Source organism: Halichoerus grypus, chromosome 2 (genome assembly GCF_964656455.1).
Source record: "Halichoerus grypus chromosome 2, mHalGry1.hap1.1, whole genome shotgun sequence".
Lineage (NCBI taxonomy): Eukaryota > Metazoa > Chordata > Mammalia > Carnivora > Phocidae > Halichoerus > Halichoerus grypus.
This window is the reverse complement of record NC_135713.1, coordinates 51,404,838-51,426,290: the sequence shown is the minus strand read 5'-3', so window position 1 is coordinate 51,426,290 and position 21,453 is coordinate 51,404,838. Positions and strand designations below refer to the sequence as shown.

General features: G+C 35.5%; 1 protein-coding gene across 1 annotated transcript in view; it reads right to left on the bottom strand.

Annotated features, from left to right (window-relative positions):
• Positions 1-8,315, bottom strand: part of GABRA1 (gamma-aminobutyric acid type A receptor subunit alpha1) — a 58,992-nt gene extending 50,677 nt beyond the window's left edge. Inside the window, exons 1-3 of the mRNA XM_036081034.2 lie at positions 7,875-8,315; positions 5,475-5,563; positions 2,001-2,113 (exon numbers count right to left, since the gene is read on the bottom strand). Coding sequence (XP_035936927.2) covers positions 2,001-2,113; positions 5,475-5,548 — 187 coding nt within the window. The 5' untranslated portion in view covers positions 5,549-5,563; positions 7,875-8,315. The remainder of the gene's footprint in view (positions 1-2,000; positions 2,114-5,474; positions 5,564-7,874) is intronic.
• Between the last annotated feature and the right edge of the window lie 13,138 nt (positions 8,316-21,453).

Here is a 21,453-nt window from a genome sequence, read left to right as displayed (position 1 = left end):
AGATCTAGCATTATCTCAGTTCTTGAAAATTAGCTTTTCAACTCATTCTTAGTCTATATTATACATCCTCAAGTTTTGTGGCTCTCCAAAGTCTGGGTGTGCAGATGAGAAGTAGGTAAAATGCTTCCTGCTTACACTATATTTGATTAAAGAGTTAACATACCCATTTATTTAAGAATTATTATATATAATTAAATGTAAAGGAGCAGTCCTGGGTTTGTTACTTATACTCCAAACAACAATACAACTGATCATAAAAGTGTGTGCCTGTGTGTGTGTGTGTGTGTGTGTGTTTAAAATTTTTAACAAACTGAAAATTATGCATAGAGCTTATAGAGGATACTCATATTTACATGTTAAAGTATTAAAAGGCATTTCCTAAACTAGAATGAAAACAATGTTTCCTAGATGCATTATACAATTCTGTTGATTTAGTAAGGATTGATATCATGGAGTGGGAAGTACAGGAATCAGATGCATGCCCATTAGTACTCTAGAAAGCCTTACTTTTTAAAAGTTATATTGCTATTTTGTTTCTTCTTTTTGTGCATTCCTTCCCTACCTACAGTCTTTGTAATTTATTTCAAATTTTATGACTTAAGAACAATTTTCTTGAAGCCAATTTAGAAGTTTAGATATGCACAAATATTATTGTAATACATCACATACCCAATTATGCATTCCATTTTATGACCGATACATTTTGTTCCTTAAGATTTTTTTTCTCATAATGTACTAAAGGAACACTAGGTGGAATTCAAACCTGAAGGAATTTGTAGAGCATGTCCAAGAATGGATGTTTGAAATTGACAAGAAAGGACACCTGGTCAGGCCTCTGACGCATATTTGAGTTGTGTCTTTGACAAAGCAGTTCCCCTTAAGCCTCTGAGACACTAATGGTGTTTGGCAGCCTCAAAACGGACCTATGATCCACATCCATGTGATTACACTACCCAAAATATTGAAAAAAAAAACAATTTTAAATCCATGCTATCATTCAGTTCTAAAATCAAAATTTGGATTCTTAAGCTTATTTTTTGTATATATTTGCTATCTAAGTGAAGAAGAGATGATTTTCTTAATATCATCATTTAATTGCAATTTAAATATTGCTATTAAGTAGTTTTCAACAAAGGCTTCAGAGAAGGTGTAGCATTAGCTATAGTTGGGAATCACAGATTCTCACCTTGGTGTCCTGTGTGACTTTAAACAATAATTTATTTCCTTGCTTCCCTTGTTTTAGTCTGAGATCAGTATTTTGTTTTGGCTTCATTAGTCTCTGTTTAACTAAATAAAATTGGTTGATTATCTTATTCAAATGTTATTCAAATAAGTGAGTAATGTTTAGCACTATTTACTCTTATTGTTATAAATACTGTATTAGTAAGTGCTTTTTTCTTCCTAAGTAGAAACCCATTAGTGTAACTAATTAATTGGTATACAAAGAAAAACATATTTTTACTATAGAAAATTAGGGTTTAAGTTCAAATGCATGGTTAAAAAAAATTACCATCTACCTCATTCACCTTTTATCCCAGAGTTGGTGCTAATCTAATGCAAAACAGTGGATCAATATGTAATATTCCAAAATAAATGTTTAGAGCATTAGGCTCAGAGATAATCTACTTGAATTCAATGTAAACATAGCAATGCCAAATGAAGTAGATGCAATCTTTGGGCTGGAAGGGAGAATATTATCTTCATTTTTTCCCTGGATAATCAAATCATTGCACAGAAAACATTATGATTGCTAAGTAAATAACATTTTTTATGTAATTATGAGATGTTTGTATCTGCCTTTTACTACATATAGGTATGTGCACAAAATTACCATAGTAAATTGAATTCACATTGATCAATCTATTAAAAATAGGATTAGTCCTTAAACTACATGCTGCCATTCTTATTACTTTACCATTTAGAAGGAAAGCAAGGCTTCATTAGTAAAGATTTGATACTGTTCTCTATAAGAATAATAATAACACAATAATGCAACCCACCTCCCAATCCTGGTCTCAGACGATTGTCATAACCATCTAGGAGTCGGTCCAAAATCCTGGTGAAGACAGTGGTGTTGTCTTTAAGTTCATCTTGTAATGAGGGTTGTCCACAGCTGAAAAAAACATAAAGGCAGGTAACAATATAAATTATACAATTTTTTTTTTTTATTAAAACCCTTCCCCAAATAAAGCCTTCCCTAGATTTTCCTGTCTCCTTTTCTATTGAATTTTAATTTGAAAATTCCTTCTGGCAAAAAAAAAAAAAAGTCATATTTTAATTTTTACCATTTTCTCATATTTGTTATCAGGCATGATAAGCTCTTTATTCTAGTATTTCTAACTATGGAAGGAAAATTACAGGAAATGAGTTCTGTCTCTGCATGTATAAATCTCAGTATGTATACAATGCTATAATGCATGTTTTCTCTGGGCAAGAATGTTAATGCATGCTAGGGAGAAAAAAAATCTGGCAAACTTCTTCCCAAATAAAAAAAATATGTATTTATGAGTTATCAAATTAGTAGTTTTGCTTTCATTTAATTTAACGTGTAGCATTAGCCTAAGATTTCACCTACCAACATACACTTCCTTCATCCACTTTATATATATATATTTGTTTTTTTGATGTTCTTTCAGGATATTTAGATGAGAAAAATAGTTAAAACTTGTTTCTTAGGATAATTATAGTTTCAAATCAGTGTGTAATTTCCATTCCCCTTAAGTTTTATGAACCAATTTTTACAATGTGTCTATTCAACCTCTAATTAATTGAGTTCTTGTCATTTCTGTATTAGAAGTAAAAGATACCTTGAAAAAGATATCGTCCAATATTCTTAATTTATGGTTTACTGAACTGTAGTGTGGGATTAGTGTTTTGTTTAAGAAAACACAGCAATCTGTAAGCAGAGCTTGAACTAGAACCCTGTTTTCTTCAACTTTGTCTAAAACTTTAATCCTATTCTTCTATAATTCTTCTATAATTCTTCTTTCTAGTTGCAGGTATAGTTTTTACCCCTTATCATTACGAGTCTTTGAGTTTCAACCACATAGTGACCACAGTTCAAATACTGTATATTTCTTATTATCAATCACATTATCATTTATGGTCGTTGAATCATATTTTATGTAATGATTAGGAAGACACCTCCAAAATCCTCTGAGAGAAAAGTTTATTTTTTATCTCAGTGGATCACACTCACTGATATATTTCAATGATAGCTCTGACCTTGAGTAAAAAAAAAAAAAATGAATACAGAGTGTAAACTAAGAAATGCCACAAAAATATCACTTTCATACTCTCTGTTTAATATGCTTTTGGCTTCACTCTTGTGTGTTTATATTACTGATCAATGTAAAAAAATAGTAACATCTGAAACCAGGATTCACTTATTTGACAGGAACAAGAAATATAATGAAAGTATCATTTCAAAAACAAACACTATTTTTAAAAAGGTAATTACTTTTATATTGGCAAAGTTCAATGGCCATTTTTCTGATAAAATTTTAATTTAATAATTAAAGCTATTATAACTAAAAGCTATTCAGGATGTTAAATATATGAAATGCAACTCTATGGAATAATTTTCCATTCTCCTAAATTCAACATTAATACCACACAGATTGACGGTTTACTCTCCTTTGGCAAAATTAAACATCTTACTAGTTTTTGAAATCAAATTTTCACTGAGCTCTGTGTCTTCTAGGATGTCTCATTAGCAGATAATACCAGTAAAGCAAAAATAGTTGTCTAAATGCAATTATTTATAAAAACTCGTCACAAAACAAACTGCCATGCATGCATCTTTCAAGGATATAGGAAGGTCATCTTGATAAAGGTGGAAAAGAAATGCCAGTACACTTTAAGTTGTGAGGAGGGCCTGATCAAGTAGTCTAAGGAAGAAAGCAGCAAAATAAGGGGTAAAGATGAGATGGGGTGAGTGACAGAGCACAATTCGATTCTGGATACAATTCCTAGAATATGCAGTTGTCTATTACCTTTTCCTGCATTTTCTCTGTGTTGAAGCTTATACTAAATTCAGGAAAAGCTTTCATCCCCGGTTTTATCTTCTAAATGTCATTTCCACCAATTGTATGCATCAGAATGCAAATGCCAAAAGAGACTTTTCCGTCCCTCCCAGAAAACTAGTTCTGCTATCCCAACTGGAATAGTAATCTTTATTTCCTGTGATTTTCTAATCAGGTTATTCTTCATCTCCTCTTCTAATTTACTATGTCCAGTTATAACTGTCAGAGAACAACCCCAGGATAAAGATCAAGATTGTTTATTGCTCTTAAACACTTATGCCAATGTAAGGTTTCCTAAACTGAATATATAATTTGAAGAGAAATGTCAGTTACAGTACCTGATTTTGATTCCATATGAACCACTATATAATAAAACACTGTGCACTAACTCCATCTACAGGTCATTACAATAGTAACACTTCATATAATTTTTCAAAAGCAATGGAGAACATTTAACTCCTCAGATTAAGAGTATCTGGCAATAGTGAATCTCCTCTTCATCTGGGAGTCATTATTTACCACACACAACAGCAAAAAATAAAAACAGACAACTTCTCAATTAAAAAAAAATCCTCCTAAATTCGTATCTTTCCAGATTATTCTTTCTCTCCGCCTTAACTTGTTAAGAGTTCACTTTCCATTACATCTTGAAGAACCTTAGGTTTTTTTAATATGTCTAAGACTTTCTTAAGGGCCATAGGAGTAGACCGTGCAAGAAGTATTAAAGCAGATAAAGAAGAATCTGAAATATTTGGTCACTTATATCACTGTTACTATAATATGTTTATATGCTTGATTTGATCATTAGCAGATTTTTGAGTATGGTTAAGCATATTATTACATTTTTCTCACAACTTGTCCCCACAGTAGTTACGCTTAAATAGAGAAGTTCGATTTTATGTAATGTTCTTAAGTATTTGTTCGGTGTATTCTACCTCTATTGATTATACAAAGAATGGTTTCAAAACATAATATGCACACACATTACAGAGACTTAGGACTTTAGAACTACAAATATTATTTTAAACTTTCCACTTTGATAGAGTCACAAGTTACTCTATGATCTTTACATGTGACTAGAAATTTTCTTGGTGGAAAATCAACTCATAGAGTATGCAGACATTAATGGGGGTAACTTTCTCTATGAATTAGGAAACCACATATTTCATTCAGTTACAACTGAACAGTGAAAAGTTCAATTTAAGACTTAAATGTTGAATTAATACATTCCTTAAACAAAAACGTGTTAAGTGTATTCTAACCATCACGCAAATAAGATGGCTATTTTTTCATACTGCTCTTCTTTATTCTTAGTTGGGATTTTATTGCCATTAAGTTTTTTGAATTCCCTTAGTCATGAATTCATCCAAGGACAATTTTCTTCCCCCTGAAAGAATAAATGAAAAGTTACAGAAATTCTCATGCAGATTTAAAATAAAGTGCCCCCACCTTCTTCCAGTCAATGTGCTCAGAAGGAGGGTCCAGGCCCAAAGATAGTCAGAGAGACCCGGACTTTTCTTCATCGCGGGCTTGTGGAGCTGAAAAGTAGAACAAGTAGAGATCAATGTCTCTTGCAAGAAACATCAGGTTTATAACCACTAGGGCTGACTGAGGCAGTTCAGATGAATGCTTTGAAGTCAGGAAATGACCTCACTGGGATATGACACCTCATTGGAAGCAATGGAAACCTGGACCATCCATTCTCCACTTTCCCTTCCATTTCTCCATTCAGAAATATATCAGTGTCTTAATTTCTCCTGTAAAAGAATACAAGTTGAAATGCTTTCAGGTGACAATATTGCTCAACATAAAAACTGTGAGTTTTTTTTTTCCTCTAGGTTTTATATTTCCAATATAGTGTGAATTGCTCTCTTCTTGTTTATCATTTGAAAATTTTGACCTTTCTGATTGGAGTTTCCCTGCCTGAATTGTGCATTGAAATTTTTAAGCTGGTGTCTATAACGGGGAAAGCATGTTTTGGAGCTGAGATGGGGTAGGTTAATATGCTTCGATGACCGAATTCATCTTTGAATTCTGGATGTACCTTGATTTCAGAAGCAACTGTATTTATCTTAAAAAAAAAAAAAAATAGGAAACACACTGTTGAATGCTGAAGTCGTGCTTATATTCTCTGCCTGTGATTGCCTTGTTAAATATGCTCACTAATGCTTCTGTGAGGCTAAAGGACACACTTTACAGTCAAGCCATGTGCTGATCTCTCTCATACACACAAACCACCCTCACGTAAATGCATACAAACATGCCCACACATATCTTTTAAGCCCTCTTATATTCTGCCAGGTTGCTGCTAGAAAATGTTTCATCTCAAACAGATGGAAGCTGGAGTGCTTTGCTTTGCATGAATACGGGAATCTTTTTTCCCTCTTAGGTAAAGTGCAATCAATCACCATCTGATTGTTGAATTTTAGACTTGATAGTGGGATGTTGGAGGAAAGGAGGAGTATGGAAAGCTTAGAGAATTTCAAAAAATTATGATCTATTTGTGGAGTCAATTTTTAAAAATCGGTGCACTACCTCGTTAAGGAGCAGATATGGTAACACTTTATTTAATGTGCTACAATTAATGGCAGTTATAACATGAGAAATGTTAAAGGTATTTATTAGCACTTCCCTGAATCTATACTCCTTAGTACAATCAGTGATTAATGGATTGCATGTCTTTTAAAGTATGTTTTTCATTGACCACTCTATGGTTTAATGTGGTATGCCTTTAAGTACATCTACACAAATGCTTTCCACACTCTTGGGGATCATTTATATCAGTAAAAACCATTACAAACAGGCATGTAAGCAATGAAACATAATTAATGTGTTTAGAGTGAAATGGTCTAGATCTACATATAAGAGCTGTGAGCTTCACAGTTTTTACTTCATTTAGTCACTGGTTTTGGCATGGATGACAAGAAATATTAGATAAATATCATTATGTTAAAATATTGCATCTAAATTGCACAGTTATAATTCATCCTTGCATTAATCTTCAACATCTGTTATGAAGGAAAAGCAACTTCTCTTACCCTCTTAATAATTATTGGTCTTTATAAAAAAAGGGTGATTTCCGAAGGGGTAAATGAAACAAAACAAAATCCCAAGATAAGGTACCATAGCTTTTTGTCCTCCTCTGGCATTTTAAAGAGAAAAACAAACCTATCATGGCACTTGAGTTGTTGAGTAAGAAAGTTTCTTGCAAATACAAGCATAATAGTTTAAAAGAAATGCTAAACTGCCTCCTTACCCTTTTCCACCTTCCACCTTCCCCCACCAGACACACACCCTCCAAACACCCATATCCCATGCCACCCATATCAAATGATAAGTTGAGTTTTTCATGTTCAGAACCAGAAAGACCCCTACACCAGAGGGCATTTTAGCAGCGTCCACTGGAAAGGAGAAAAGAGGCATTTTTGCAGCCAGAATGTGAGAGTGCCTTCCCTAGGTTGGAACCTTAAGACAGGCTTTCTGTCCCAGCATCTTAACTTTAGATGATGCCCCCCAAAGCCCCTCCCCAGCTCATCTCAGCTACCTCTCGGAAAAAAAAAAAAAAAAAAAAGGAATCAAAACAACATGTCACCACCCACCCCGCGGAATAAATTCATATCTGCCTAAGAAAGGGGGAAAGAAAAGAAGAGATACAGAGGGGGGAAAATAATGCTTCTACATCGCTGCGGTTTTCACCCTGAAAGAAAAACATTCGTTGTTTCTACCTGCTATGGGATCAGGCTCTTGTCCTGTTCCCTCTTTCTCTTTTTTTCTCTAGCATTCCTGTCTCTCCAGCTAGGAAAAGCCACGTTCAAAGCTCAGTGTGTAGAGGTCCGAAGCCGCACTTACCTCGGGCCCCCTCTGGGCACAGGATCGCTCAAGACCCGGGAAAAGTGTGCGAGAGAAAATCGCGGAGAGCCTGGAGCCAGCGCGAGTCCGCGAGTCCGGGCGCGCAGGGAGCGGAGGGGCGTCCTCGCTCTGCCTCTCACTCACTCGGTCTGAGCCATCATGGACTCTGCGTGCTCCTTTGCTGAAGATTTCACACCCAAATTTGCTTCCCAGTATCCGATCTGCAGCTATACAACAAAAGATTTCTCTTTACCAAGACAGTAGTAATACGTCCCAGGGCAAACCGGATGTGAAATAGGCGGTGACTTCATGCCAGAGAGATTTTATTTTAGAAAGGAAGGTGGTACCAGCCTCTGGATCTGGAGACCAATCCGCCCATTTTTTATATGCAGCACAATTTAACTTGCACCGCTCTGGCCCTAATCCCCTTCTCTCTGGCTGCAGACTCAAATCCTTCAACAATCTGCTGCAAGCTTGCTTTCTTTTTTTTTTTTTTCTTTTTTTTTTTGTGGGGGAGTAGGAATGGGGGGAGGAAAGGGTAGAAAGGGTTAGAGACCTAGGGACTCCACTCAGAATCACACTTTCAATTCATGAACACTATTTTAAGGTGTGTCCATTAAAAAAACAACTGATCAGTGTAACTAGTCCAGCTTTGATCAAAGATTCAACCACTGCATGCATCTGAATGAATGCAGGGAGCTGCAGGGTTGCACATGTGGAGAGCCACTGTCCTCTCGCCTGCCTCCCTCGCACGCACTCCCACACACATGTCTGAGTCCCTGTGTCTTGCGGAGTCACGAATGATGAGGGATGGCGGAGAAGAGTTCTGGCCAGTAGGGAATTGGCCCCCAGGTTTCGAGGCTTTCGCACTTTCACAGGTTGTGAGTGCTTTCCACTCCATCTTCGTCAGTAGCTTAGAGGGCAGCAAGAAACGCGCTCCGGAACAGGGTTTTTAATCTCTGGAAGCAACTGTTTATGTTATGAAGGAGAAAACACAGCCTCCTTTAAATAAGAATTGTGCTGGGTTCCCAAGACGAGGAGTATTTAACTTTAAATAAATCACCCAGATCATTTCTAGGTTTGAGAGTCATATCTCCATTTCCGGAATCATTCCCTTGCCTCGAACTCCATCATTCTCTGGATTAGGAAAATGGAGGGGGGAGGAGAGAAGATTAACAAAAAGATTTTAGAAGTCAGGCAAAACCGTCTTCTACTTTTTTTTTTTTTTTTTTCCTGCCCTCTTCTATTACCCTCCCTGGTGACTCTCCACCCACGAATAATTATACACTTAGGGAAGGAGGGTGTGTTTCAATATCAATCTAACTAAATTTCCAAGGAACCAGGGGCAACATAGTTCTCTCTTCGGATTTTGTGAATGGGTGTTTGCAGCACAGAGGAGATGGGTGCTTTCTTTCTTTTCTTTTTTTTTTTTTTTTAGATGGGTGCTTTCTGAAATGGCCTGAAGCTCTGGAAACTGTCCCTTCAGTACTTGCGCCAGACTAGGTAGGAGGCGCTGAAAAGATAGGGTGCCTCCAGGTAATTCTTCTGGTGAGTAAGGTCCGAAATTTGAGCTCCCTAGTTATTTTGCCCAAGAAGACTTCTAGCAGAGGAGACTTTTTTTTTTTTAATAGGGGCGGAGCTTGGCAAAGTAAAGAAAAACCTAAATGGCCAGTCTATACCACTCACTGGTTTTTGAGGCTAGAAGCCTTCCTTGACCTTGTGCTGCAATGCAACCAGCTTAGGTGGTTAAAACTTAGGACAGGTGATTGAAAATAAACCTATCCTATTGAAAAAAAACAAGGAAAATAAAACTGATGACCACATTCAGAATCGGGCTTGGTAATCATGAGTTTTGAAAGGGAAATGTTACTGGGAAATGATTTTAGAAATAAATCTTCAAGGAAGAGAGATTTGAAGATCATCTTATGTTGCCTACTCTGTTCAGATAGGACAAAGGTCAATGTATTCTTAAAGATATCCATTGAGGATCATCACAGCTTCCCTATATGACATTACTCAATTTTTATTTACTTATGTACTTATCCATTAATTCACTTACTCATTGAGCAGTTCTGAGAATAAAACTCACTTCAGTAAAGTTCTGAAACCCTGGGTTAACAATTAGAAAATACTGTTTTCTTACCTGACAATATAAAATGCAATTCCATAGTTTTGTTTTGATTCAACAAAGACTGATAGTCCTAGAAATGTAATCTTTTCATCTTTTTTTTTTTCCTCCTGGTAAAACTGTCACAGCTCCTTCTATTCTCCTCTGCAAATGGGAATAACTTTATATCCTATATCTAATACCATACAACAAATCACTCTACTGATTGTTTTTTTTTCAATTACAGTTACTGAAACGTTATCATTTGCAAAATACTCTGAGAACAATGTCAATCACATCTTTCTTCAGATTAAATGTTATGTGACTATCCAACAGGATACAACTGCACAGCATTTCCATACGTTTTAAAACAATAAATATTTATAAATAATTATTGGGTTTATCTTAAAAGTATAATGCATATATGGAAATGGCAATGTCCATACTATGATCCTCTAAGTAAAACAAGGCAGTTTTTACTAGATGATATATGTATGATTTGTTTTGGGACATATATATATTTTTTTTATTTATCCATTTGACAGAGAGAGAGACTGAGAGCACAAGCAGGTGGAGCAGCAGACTGAGGGAGAGGGAGAAGCAGGCCTCCCGCCAAGCAGGAAGCCTGATGCGGGACTCGATCCCAGGACCCTGGGATCATGACCTGAGCCGAAGGCAGACGCTTAACCGACTGAGCCACCCAGGGGCCCCGGGACATATGTTTTTAATAAATGAATTTAATAAATAAAGTGTGGCTGTTTAAAACATTGATAATTTTTCTACTCCAAAAATAACAATTGCAACTCTAAATTATCAGTGTGTTTATTATTTCCCATCAAGGTATCATTAACATATACACATAATACCAAGGAATAAATAAAAGAAATAATATAAGAAATTAATGGCAAGGAAATAATTACTTTATGTTGTCTTGTTATATTGAATCTTTTAGATAATTGGTGACACTCTTGTTTTTTCTTCTACCTAGGGGAATAAATCCCTTCAAAGTGTGTGTGCATCTGATTGAAGTAAGTTTTTGAAATAGTAATAACCATGATATTTAATATTCTTAAAGTGTTTACTTGGTGCCAAGTAATATGCTAACAAATTTGCATAAATCATTTACTTTAATTCACAAAACATGTCTGTGAGAGATAGTCTTAATATACCTGCTTTACAAATCATTCAATAAATTATGGATTAGAGAGAGTGAGAGATTTTCCAAAGGTTACATAGGTATGGAATGTTCATGCTAGAATGCAAACCCAGATCTTCTGACTTCAAAGCTTATTTTCTTAACCACCCTTCTACATTACTTTTATTTCCTTAATTACTATACAGTTGTAAGTTCACGTTAAAATCTGTTTTATTCATCTTATATCTATGTTTGCCATTTTCATATCAGTTACATAAAACCTACCTCTGAACATTTTTTAAAATATTTGTTCGGGACAAGATTCTTTCTTTAGAATGCTGGTTTAGTGCATCAAACTGCAACACAGTGTCAGGCTTACTTTAGTGTTTCAGAGGTTTCTGCTATTTTCCTTCTTACGAGGCCACTCCCTCAAAGGACCTCCAAACCATCACTGGTTGTAGGCAGAAGGGATTTGAGGTCACACCTAGGACCACAGATCCTGGGGAGGCCTAATAGCTCTATTTCCAGTGTTGTAGTCTGGTACATTTTGCTTTTTCTGTCAATTTTAAATGGCAGGAAGCCCTGACCTAATTGAAGAAGTGGTACTGATTCTTTTCAACAAAAATGTTTTTACTTTCTCCAACTAAATGTTAACCAAATGAGAAAAAAAGTAGCAAGAGTGTTCTCATTAATTCAGTGTGGCTTTTTATCATTTACAAAATAATTTGAGGTGAGGGAGAAGAAGAAGCAAGTAAAAATAATGAGATATCAAATAAGTGTCAACTGAAATCTAGAATAAAGTGGTCTTTTTAATGTCTTTGCATGGCTTAGATATGTATGTTGAAAGTACATTTTGGGGCGCCTGGGTGGCTCAGTTGGTTAAGCGACTGCCTTCGGCTCAGGTCATGATCCTGGAGTCCCGGGATCGAGTCCCACATCAGGCTCCCTGCTCAGCCTGGAGTCTGCTTCTCCCTCTGACCCTCCTCCCTCTCGTGCTCTCTGTCTCTCATTGTCTCTCTCACAAATAAATAAAATCTTAAAAAAAAAAAAAAAAATTAAAAAAAAAAAAAAAAAGAAAGTACATTTTAACATGTAGGAAACATGGTTATCATTCTGCAACAATAAATGTACAGGTTGCAGTTAAACATGATGCCACCTACATTTATTTATATATACACTCGGGTATTAAAATGGAATTTTTTTTTTTTTTTTTTTTTTTTTTTTTTTTTAAAGATTTTATTTATTTATTTGACAGAGAGAGAGTTAGCGAGAGCCGGAACACAAGCAGAGGGAGTGGGAGAGGGAGAAGCAGGCTTCCCGCGGAGCAGGGAGCCCGATGCGGGGCTCGATCCCAGGACTCCGGGATCATGACCTGGGCCGAAGGCAGACGCTTAACGACTGAGCCACCCAGGCGCCCCAAAAAATGGAATTTTTTTTAAGATTTTTTTTTTTTTGACAGAGAGAGAGCGAGAGAGGGAACACAAGCAGGGGGAGTGGGAGAGGGTGAAGCAGGCTTCCCGCTAAGCAGAGAGCCCGATGTGGGGCTTGATCCCAGGACCCTGGGATCATGACCTGAGCCAAAGGCAGACGCTTAATGACTGAGCCACCCAGATGCCCCTAAAATGGAATTTTTATACTCACTAAACTAGTCCCCCTTTTCTGATTCCCTATTTATCATACAAACCATCTTGCTAATGAACTATATGAGCACATCCAGAGGGCTATACCTTCTATTCTAATTGGTACTGAAATAATAGCTCAGTGGGAAAAAGAACTGCGATTTAAGTAATAGAGTACTTTTTGTACCTTCACCTAGACACCTTTGTCATCTGGGTTACTTAGACAAATTCTTTTTACCCATGCTAGAAGGCTAGTTTGACATCTTAGCATAGTGAGAGACAGGGTATGTATAATAGAAACAAAATCAACATTTTCTCATGTTTGGCTCATAAATGTTTGGCACTCTAAAGGGATTTAGAGATTGTCTGCCCCAACCAATTTAACAGATCAAAGATTATGTAAGGAAAAACCTGTGATCTTTGTAGAAGTAGAACCTGGGTTAGCATGGCACACATGGATATATATCTGAAGTCATTGGTATCTAATAGCTTCATGACCACTGGTATACTGCTGAACTTTTCTGAACCGCATTTTCTGAAGATTTAAAATGAGGTAATGCAATGGGCACCTGGGTGGCACAGTAGGTTAAGTGACGGACTCCTGGTTTCCACTCAGGTCGTGGTCTCAGGGTTGTGAAATCAAGCTCCACATGGGGCTCCATGCTCAGCGCAGAGTCTGCTTCAGATTCTCTCCTTCTGCTCCTCCCACTCATGCGCGCTCTCTCTAAAATAAATAAATAAATCTTTGAAAAAAATAAATGAAATGAGGTCATGTTACCTCATTTGCTGATTGTGGCATTATATGGGAAAACAAATGTGAGTCACATAGTCCTCTTGCATACACCTAGGAGGTATCCAATGAATGCCACTTTCCTTCACGCTCTTTTATCTCAATGCAAATTCATTATTTTTCAAGCACTGTAATCCATTCTGCACAGCATCTTCATATAACTCACAATAATGATTCTATTATCCCTATTATATATTAGATTTAACTGAAACATGAACTCCCATTATTGGCCAAGATACCACAACAAGCTGGCTTACATGCCAGGCTTAATCCCAGGCCCATATTCTTATCTCTATGTTGTTCTGAGAAGAAGAATGCTTCTCACTACACCTGCCTTAGGCACTGAATATTTAACATACACTCTAAACCAGGAAATTTGGAGTCAGCTCCAAGACAGAACCAACCACAACACATGCTTCAACCACAGCTTCTACAGTCAGCCACAGACACCCCCCCCCCAAGGGACATTTTACAACGTTTTCCCATAAGATTCAAGAAAAACACAACTAATACCTTTTAGGAATAAAACATATGTGTGAGAGCCAGACTCTTTTTAATAGTCACGTAACTAGGACAGTACCCAGTTTTCTTGTGGCAGTTTTCAGTTTATCAGCAACTCACGTGTAACCCAGATTCACCCATTTTCTTTCAACATCTTTTCTTTTCACAGATGTCAAACACATCAACCCAGGCAAGAAAACGCAGATTTACTCACAGTTCAGAGGAATGATAATAAGCTGATAGGTGTAAGAATTATTTATTTTCAAATATCAAGTATCAATAATTTTCAAAACTTTGAGAAGATTTTAGACTCTAGATTCCATTAGCAATGTGAAGACTGCAATGCAAGTCAGGAGGGAGGTAAGAAAATGAGCATAGTCTATTAAAATGTTGTCACAACTCTAGATTGGGTTTTTTAAATGGCATATCCTATATAACTTGAATTGAGGAAACACGCATTCTCTATTTTTATGGTAACATTAAGCCATTCAGGATGTGTCTTCTTTGGTAAACTTCAAGTGTGTATATGTACACATAGTCTGGGTAAACTCCTCTAACTCATTAGAATGCATATTTGCCCTTATTTTTCTCTGTTAAGGTGAACATAATGAATAGCTCTTCAATCAATATCAGTTATTAAGTGTCTAGCATACAGAAAGGAAAAATAAAGATCTGAGTTGGGGAATCAATTTAGAAAGATTACTTATCAGAAACAGTAAAAAAAAAAAAGTCATGTTGGTACCAAGAAATTGCATTTAGTTTATGCAGAATCTTTTGACATGATAAGGATACACCTAGTTTAGAATATTTGAGGATTTTAACATGGCCTCATTATCCTGTTGGGCAGCTTCATTTACATATTTGTTTGAAATCATAAAACATAAAAAGTGACACAAACGTTAAAGCAGCATTTAAAAAATCATTCATCATGCCCTGAATGGCCATAGGATTTGTGGAAAGGATATGAAATGGAAGGATTTACTAGAACAAAGATCAAGAATTAAGACACTAATGCCCCATCTGTTCAGTAGCTCCCAATTTTTGATGTTTACAATAATTGTGTTCTGTGGAGTCAAATGAAAATGAGTTTGTAGCTATGGATGCATTTTTATTATGGTTGGTCATAAATATATCCCAAATCATCTAATGTCCTTGTGTTAAATGTAGAACATAGAACCAATTAAATTTTTTTAACTATAATTTACAACTAAACAATCTCAACCTAACTCACTTCCTACTTTGCTTATAAGAACATTCAGCATACTTTCTCTTGGAGAAAATTCCACAACTTCCATTTTAATTATATATATGATCTTGGGCAGGGTTAGGAAGGAACAAAAGAATTTTAAAGATGAGTAATAATTACTCTTGAGTAATTTCATTTATGAAACAATCAGCCCATGCAAATCTCAGGAATGTGGACCATCCCCCATGAGAACTGGAGATTTAGTCCAGAAAGCATTGCTCTAGATGGGGAAAGACATACAACATCAGAAACCATATAGACCAATATCAACTTAACATAAAGGATCAAGATGACAAGTGAAGCTAGATTTACTTGTTCCACACTTCATCTGCTTATAAAGATGACAGCACAAAGTTGCCTTTGAAAGATGTAAAGTGTAGTTCTGAAAGCAATAGAGCGGGCTTACTGTTTGTTACTACTCACATTTAGTATTAGAATTTCAACATAAAGTGGACCGTTCTTAAATTTCATTTAAGGAGGTGAGAGAATGAATTCTAAAATGCCTCCCCCTCCCCCCATAAAAGAGATGATCTCCTATTTAGTAGCTAAAGTATACCAGAAACTGTGTTGTTTTTCTCCCCCCACATAATCTTTGCTATTGCAGTCTTGCAATAATGTTGTTCATAGACAGAGAACCTAGGTTCAAAAGAATAGTGGACTTTCCTAGACACACCTGGTTCATAATTCAGGGCCCAGATTTGAACCCAATGAAGACATCGATTTTGTGGCTTCCAAAAACTCATGATTATAAGGTAAGTGAAGGTAAGTCCCTTCCTCGTAGGCTGGGAGTAGAACTGTCATGAGAGACTCATGAATATATTTCTGATCACAGTTTGCGGTTTGTGAAGAAATGTAATTATATGAATTAAAATTTTAAAAATGTTTAGTACAGGGAAGCAGAATAACATATTTAAGAAAGTGGAATTTGGAGTCAGACGTTTTCTTTCTCTGTCAATTACTTACTGTTCAGCCACTTAATTTTTCTGAATTTCTGTTTCTTTTTTTGTAATAGAGGATTAATAACTTCATTTTACATGGAATATTCATGAGATAATAGCCATAAAGTAGGTAATACATTAAAATATTTTCAACAATTGGTAACTATGGTTATTATTAACAAAATCTTTATACCTTAACCATTTGTGATAACATGTAACTTTCCTTAAAACGTTTCTTAGCTTTTCAATTATTAAGTTTTTATACATGGCAACCAATTAAGTTATGGCTTTGTAGTTGGACCAACTCATTCAGCCCAAATTTATTAAATATCAGATTGGCCATTTGATTTTTTTTTAATCATATAGTTATTGCCTGAAGCAAGAAAGCATTGGCTTTTACAAGGAAAGTGAATTCATTATTTCAGAGAAATTCGACTCAGCAGGTGGTAGAACATAAGACATAAAATGCTTAAGGCGGAAGCAACTGCAAGACTCAACCATAACTCCACAACAGGAGATGAAAAATTCTCTCTTCCAACTTCGCTCAACTATTTTGCCAATAAGATGATGTAGGTTTAGTCAAAATATAGGATGGCTTAGTATTAAAATCAGATAAAATGGAATACAAAATAAATGGGATAAAAATTAATGAACAAATTAGAAGTTAAGAAAAATGATCTACTCTTACTACGTCTAACTCTTTTTCTGACAATTGGAGTAGATAGATATCCCTGAAGGAAGAAGCAGTTCAGAAATTCTAGAAGGGAACACAGAAAGGCAAATTATTTCTTATGGATTCAGCAAATTCTGAAATTGAAAAGTAACTTTCACTAGACAAAGAAAGGATCAGGGACAAGTCTTGCAGAGATTCATTTTTTTATACCATGCTTTTGATTTTATTTATTTGTGTGGGAATATTTGATTTTATCAAGGAGGTTCATTCCATAACAGACCACTTGAATCATATCAATGTTTTAGAATTCAAATTAAACACAAATATCAACTACTCCTGGATTGAAAATCATGAAGAGCATTTTGTTTGTTTTACAATTCTTTCTATAAGCTAATTTCAGTTAAATGTATGCTTTTCTAAACTGCCAAAGTGGAATAAAGGCAGAAGTCAGAAAAAAATGTTTGAAAACCAGCTTCACTAGACTGCTGTTCTGTTCTTTCCCTTCATTATTAGTTCTGTGAACCATGTTAAAATATTATAGTTACTCTTTGAGTGACCTTGAGAGACTTGATACCTCTAGGAAAACTAGCTATTTCAGGGATTGAACTGTCCTAAGTTAGTCTGACAGCCATATGTTTAAATCATGATTTCAGTGCCTGGAGAAATTTTTGTCAGGCTCCCAAGCAAGTCAGCGAATTCAGGAGAATTGCCTTGTGGTTTTGGAAGAACGTGGTTGGGGAAGGTCAGTCAAGGTTCAGAAGCCTTTGTCAAAGGCTTAAGGAAGACAAAAATACAAGCCCTGTTCCCAGACAAAACAGCATCAATCTCCCATTTACACTCTCATGGAAGGCCCCATAAACTAAAAAAAAAAAAAAAAAAAAAAATCCATTAGAAAATTTGCCTACCTCACCTCCCACTTTTTAAAATAAGTGTGTGATTTTGTTGTGAGCAATATATAAAAACAAAAGAAAAAAAAAAACAAATAGAAGAAGGGCTAATATTTTCCTTGAGAAGAGCTTGTGAGTCACCAAAAAAAGGTAAGAGAAAACCCAAATATTTTAGGACTAAATTTGTTTAGACTGTAGAGCAGCTCCTCTACTCTAATATATGGGAACAGGTAGAGAAAGTGTTTGCAATATTTGAAATTATAATCCCCAATTTTATCATTCTTTCCCTTTGAAAAATCATGCTAAATCTAAAGTTGCTAAACTCCCTTCTCTTTTGAAGCACATTTTTTTTTAAAGATTTTATTTATTTATTTGACAGAGAGAGACACAGCGAGAGAGGGAACACAAGCAGGGGGAGTGGGAGAGGGAGAAGCAGGCCTCCCGCTGAGCAGGGAGCCTGATATGGGGCTCAATCCCAGGACCCTGGGATCATGACCTGAGCCGAAAGCAGACGCTTAACGACTGAGCCACCCAGGCACCCCTCTTTTGAAGCACATTAAGACATAAAGAGAAGTATAGTCTTCAGAGCTCAGCACACCAAATACCACGCAAAACTAAAATTTTATATAAAAGTCTTAACAAAAATGACTCCTGGACAATATTAAGTAGTTATTTGTTCATGACATTTTTACTGAAAGAAGGTTCAGTAACTATCCTTTGTATAGATCCTTATTTTTATCTAGTTTCCAAATCCAAAACCAAATCTGAGATTTCCTCATTTAACAGCACACTGTATTAAAGGACTCACCTGCTCAGGTCTACTACTTTCACTTTCTCATACCCACTTGCAAAATTCATGTCTATAATTATTACTGCCTTTGAGTTTCTAGAATTTATTTCATTCAAAATCTTTACAAATATACTGAATAATCTAATCAGTTTATTTTTAGAACTGTTTAAGTCAATTCAAAAGTTCTTCTGAGGAGTAAATAGGAACAAAATCATCAAAATATTTTTGGGAGAAAATTCTAGGCATAGGGATTGTTCTATCAGATATAAAAATGTACATGAAGAAACTATAGTAAATAAACTAAATAGTTCTGGCCCAGATGCAGATGAAAGCTTAATGTAGGATTATCTGTAAATGCCCCTAAAATTAGAGGCATCTTAAATGTCCAAAAATAGGGAAGAAATTGAATAAATTTTAGTATATTCATATCATGAAATTATATGTAGTACTTTAAAAAATGAAGTAAATTTTGACCCATTCACATAAAATGATACTTACAGTGTATTGCTACATCAAAAAAGCAAACATATAAATAGTATGATTACTGTTTTGTAAAATACATATAACAACATAAAATATAGGTCTGAAATGGTACACATTCAGATACATAGAGCTGTCAATAAAGATCACACCTTTTAATTTTATCCTTTCCATATAGTATTTTTTGTGTATGTATACCTTTTGTAAAATTTTTTATAAAACAATAACAAAAAGAAAAAAAGAAAAGCGATATGATTTAGCTTCCTGGATACAGAAGAAATGAAACATTGACACTAACCCCAGAATTGTGACTCTAGGTTTTTTACTGTAATTGTTATCACCCAGAAAGAGTTGGATTCTCAAAATTGCTGAGATTTCATTCACTTGTCTTAGAAGTTGAAGAGGAAATGGTAGCACAGTGCCAGAAATTCAGACTCACTTTCTTCATCTTCCTAATTATATAGTGATCCAGGAGTGAAATTTCCCTTCAGAAATAAGATACCTAGTTCACAATCTTAGGCACTACTCCAAATGAAATATTTATAGGTTTACTGTAAACTCAACAATAAATGATCAAAAAATAAAGGCTGTCAATCAACTAAACAGACATGGTTGAGTATAAAAAACTCTCTGGTGCATGTTATAAATCTCAGATCATTTTACAATATTACCATTCTGGAGCCTTACAGCCACTCTTTTTCTTTTCTTTCCTTTTTTTTTTTTTTTTTGTGTGTGTGTGTGTGTGTGCCTGCTGGATACCCTAGGGAGCATATGTTTAAATATGTTAGCATCACATTGATGGGAACCAAAGCTCTTCACCTAGCTCTCTGCCTATAGACCTTGGAACTCTTCACTAGTCACATAATTCTCACAGTTCTATTGTTAAATGAATCACCTCCTCTTCCTTATGTTGAAGCATGTGTAAGTTTAGCTGTGTGGTTTTCCACAACAGTTATGTAAGTAAACATCTCCAAATCCCTATTAAGCATGTTCTTTTCTCTCATTTGAAAGGTTGTCTCCCCACCCCCTGCCCCCGCCCCCTGACACACACAGCCTTGGCAAGAAGAGCAAGTTTTAAATAGAGAGTAAATTTAAATGACACAAATTTCTTTGTTTCACTCCTAAAAAATGTACTATCATAAGTTAGTGTTTATGGAAACATTAAAGAAACAGCCTCATGGTCAGGAGAGAATTATAATTCTGCTTTGCATCTTTGTATGAAGAAAGAAAAACAATTCTTCCATATATGAATAGCACTCGACTTTGGGCATCTGTTTTCTATGGGTTGAAAACCTCTCTGTCTATTTTTTTTTTAAAGATTCATTTATTTATTTGAGAGAGAGAGAGAGGAGGGACAGGCAGAGGGAGAGGGAGAGAATCCTCAAGCAGACTCCATGTTGAGCACGGAGACCAATGTGGGACCTAATCCCAGGACCCTGAGATCATGACCTGAGCTAAAACCAAGAGTTGGATGTTTAACTAACTAAGCCACCTAGGCACCCTGAAAACCTAGCTTTCTATCTAAAGGGTGAAAAGATCAGTTACTAAAACACTTCTAAGTTTAAAACTCTGATCATTACATTTACTATTAAGCTGTGGTAGATGAGATTAGCATTTCTTATTTTTCACTTAGCTAAAATAGGTTTGCCTTTCAGAAGAGTAGGTAAGCAAAGATAAACTTGACAGTTGTGTAGTGTGGGCATGCATCTGTCTCCAGATTGGTTGTAGAAAGGATTTCCTTTTTTCTCTTGAAATCAAATGAGAGTAGATGTTGGCAGTAGGGGCTAAGTGTCCAGTCTTGGATGGGCATAAAGATGGCAGAGATGTTCTGTTCAAAACTCAGTGAAATAAAAGTCCAACAGGAGAACAGTAAAGCAGTTTCAGGGAAACACGGGTCATGTCTGAACTCAGCTAATTACTGAGCTGAGACAAGTTACTTAACTTTTTTGTATTTCCAATTTTTCATCTGAAAATTAGGAATAAGAGCCAATTTTTTCTTAAGAAGCCTAAATTAGATAACTTAAAGTGCTTAGCACAGTGCATGGCACATGATAAATGCTCAATGAACACTTTTTAATGTTACTGATACTATTTCTACTCATTAATATTATATCATCACTACAATAAAACCTTTCTGATATTCAGTTTCTAAATTTTTATGGATTGAGATTAATATTTCTTCCTCACAGTGAGGTTAGAAATCAATAGTCCAAAGGAAATTGTACTATAGACACTATTACTGGAGACACTGACATTATAATGTTTTTATTTAGGGAATACCACTATGTCACCATCACTGGAGAATTTACAAAATAGCCATGTAAATGGCACCCATCAGGGAACACATGTCTCTCAATGCACTGTACAATTTAGGATTTAATGGATGAATTCAAGATTCTTAGAAGAAGTGATG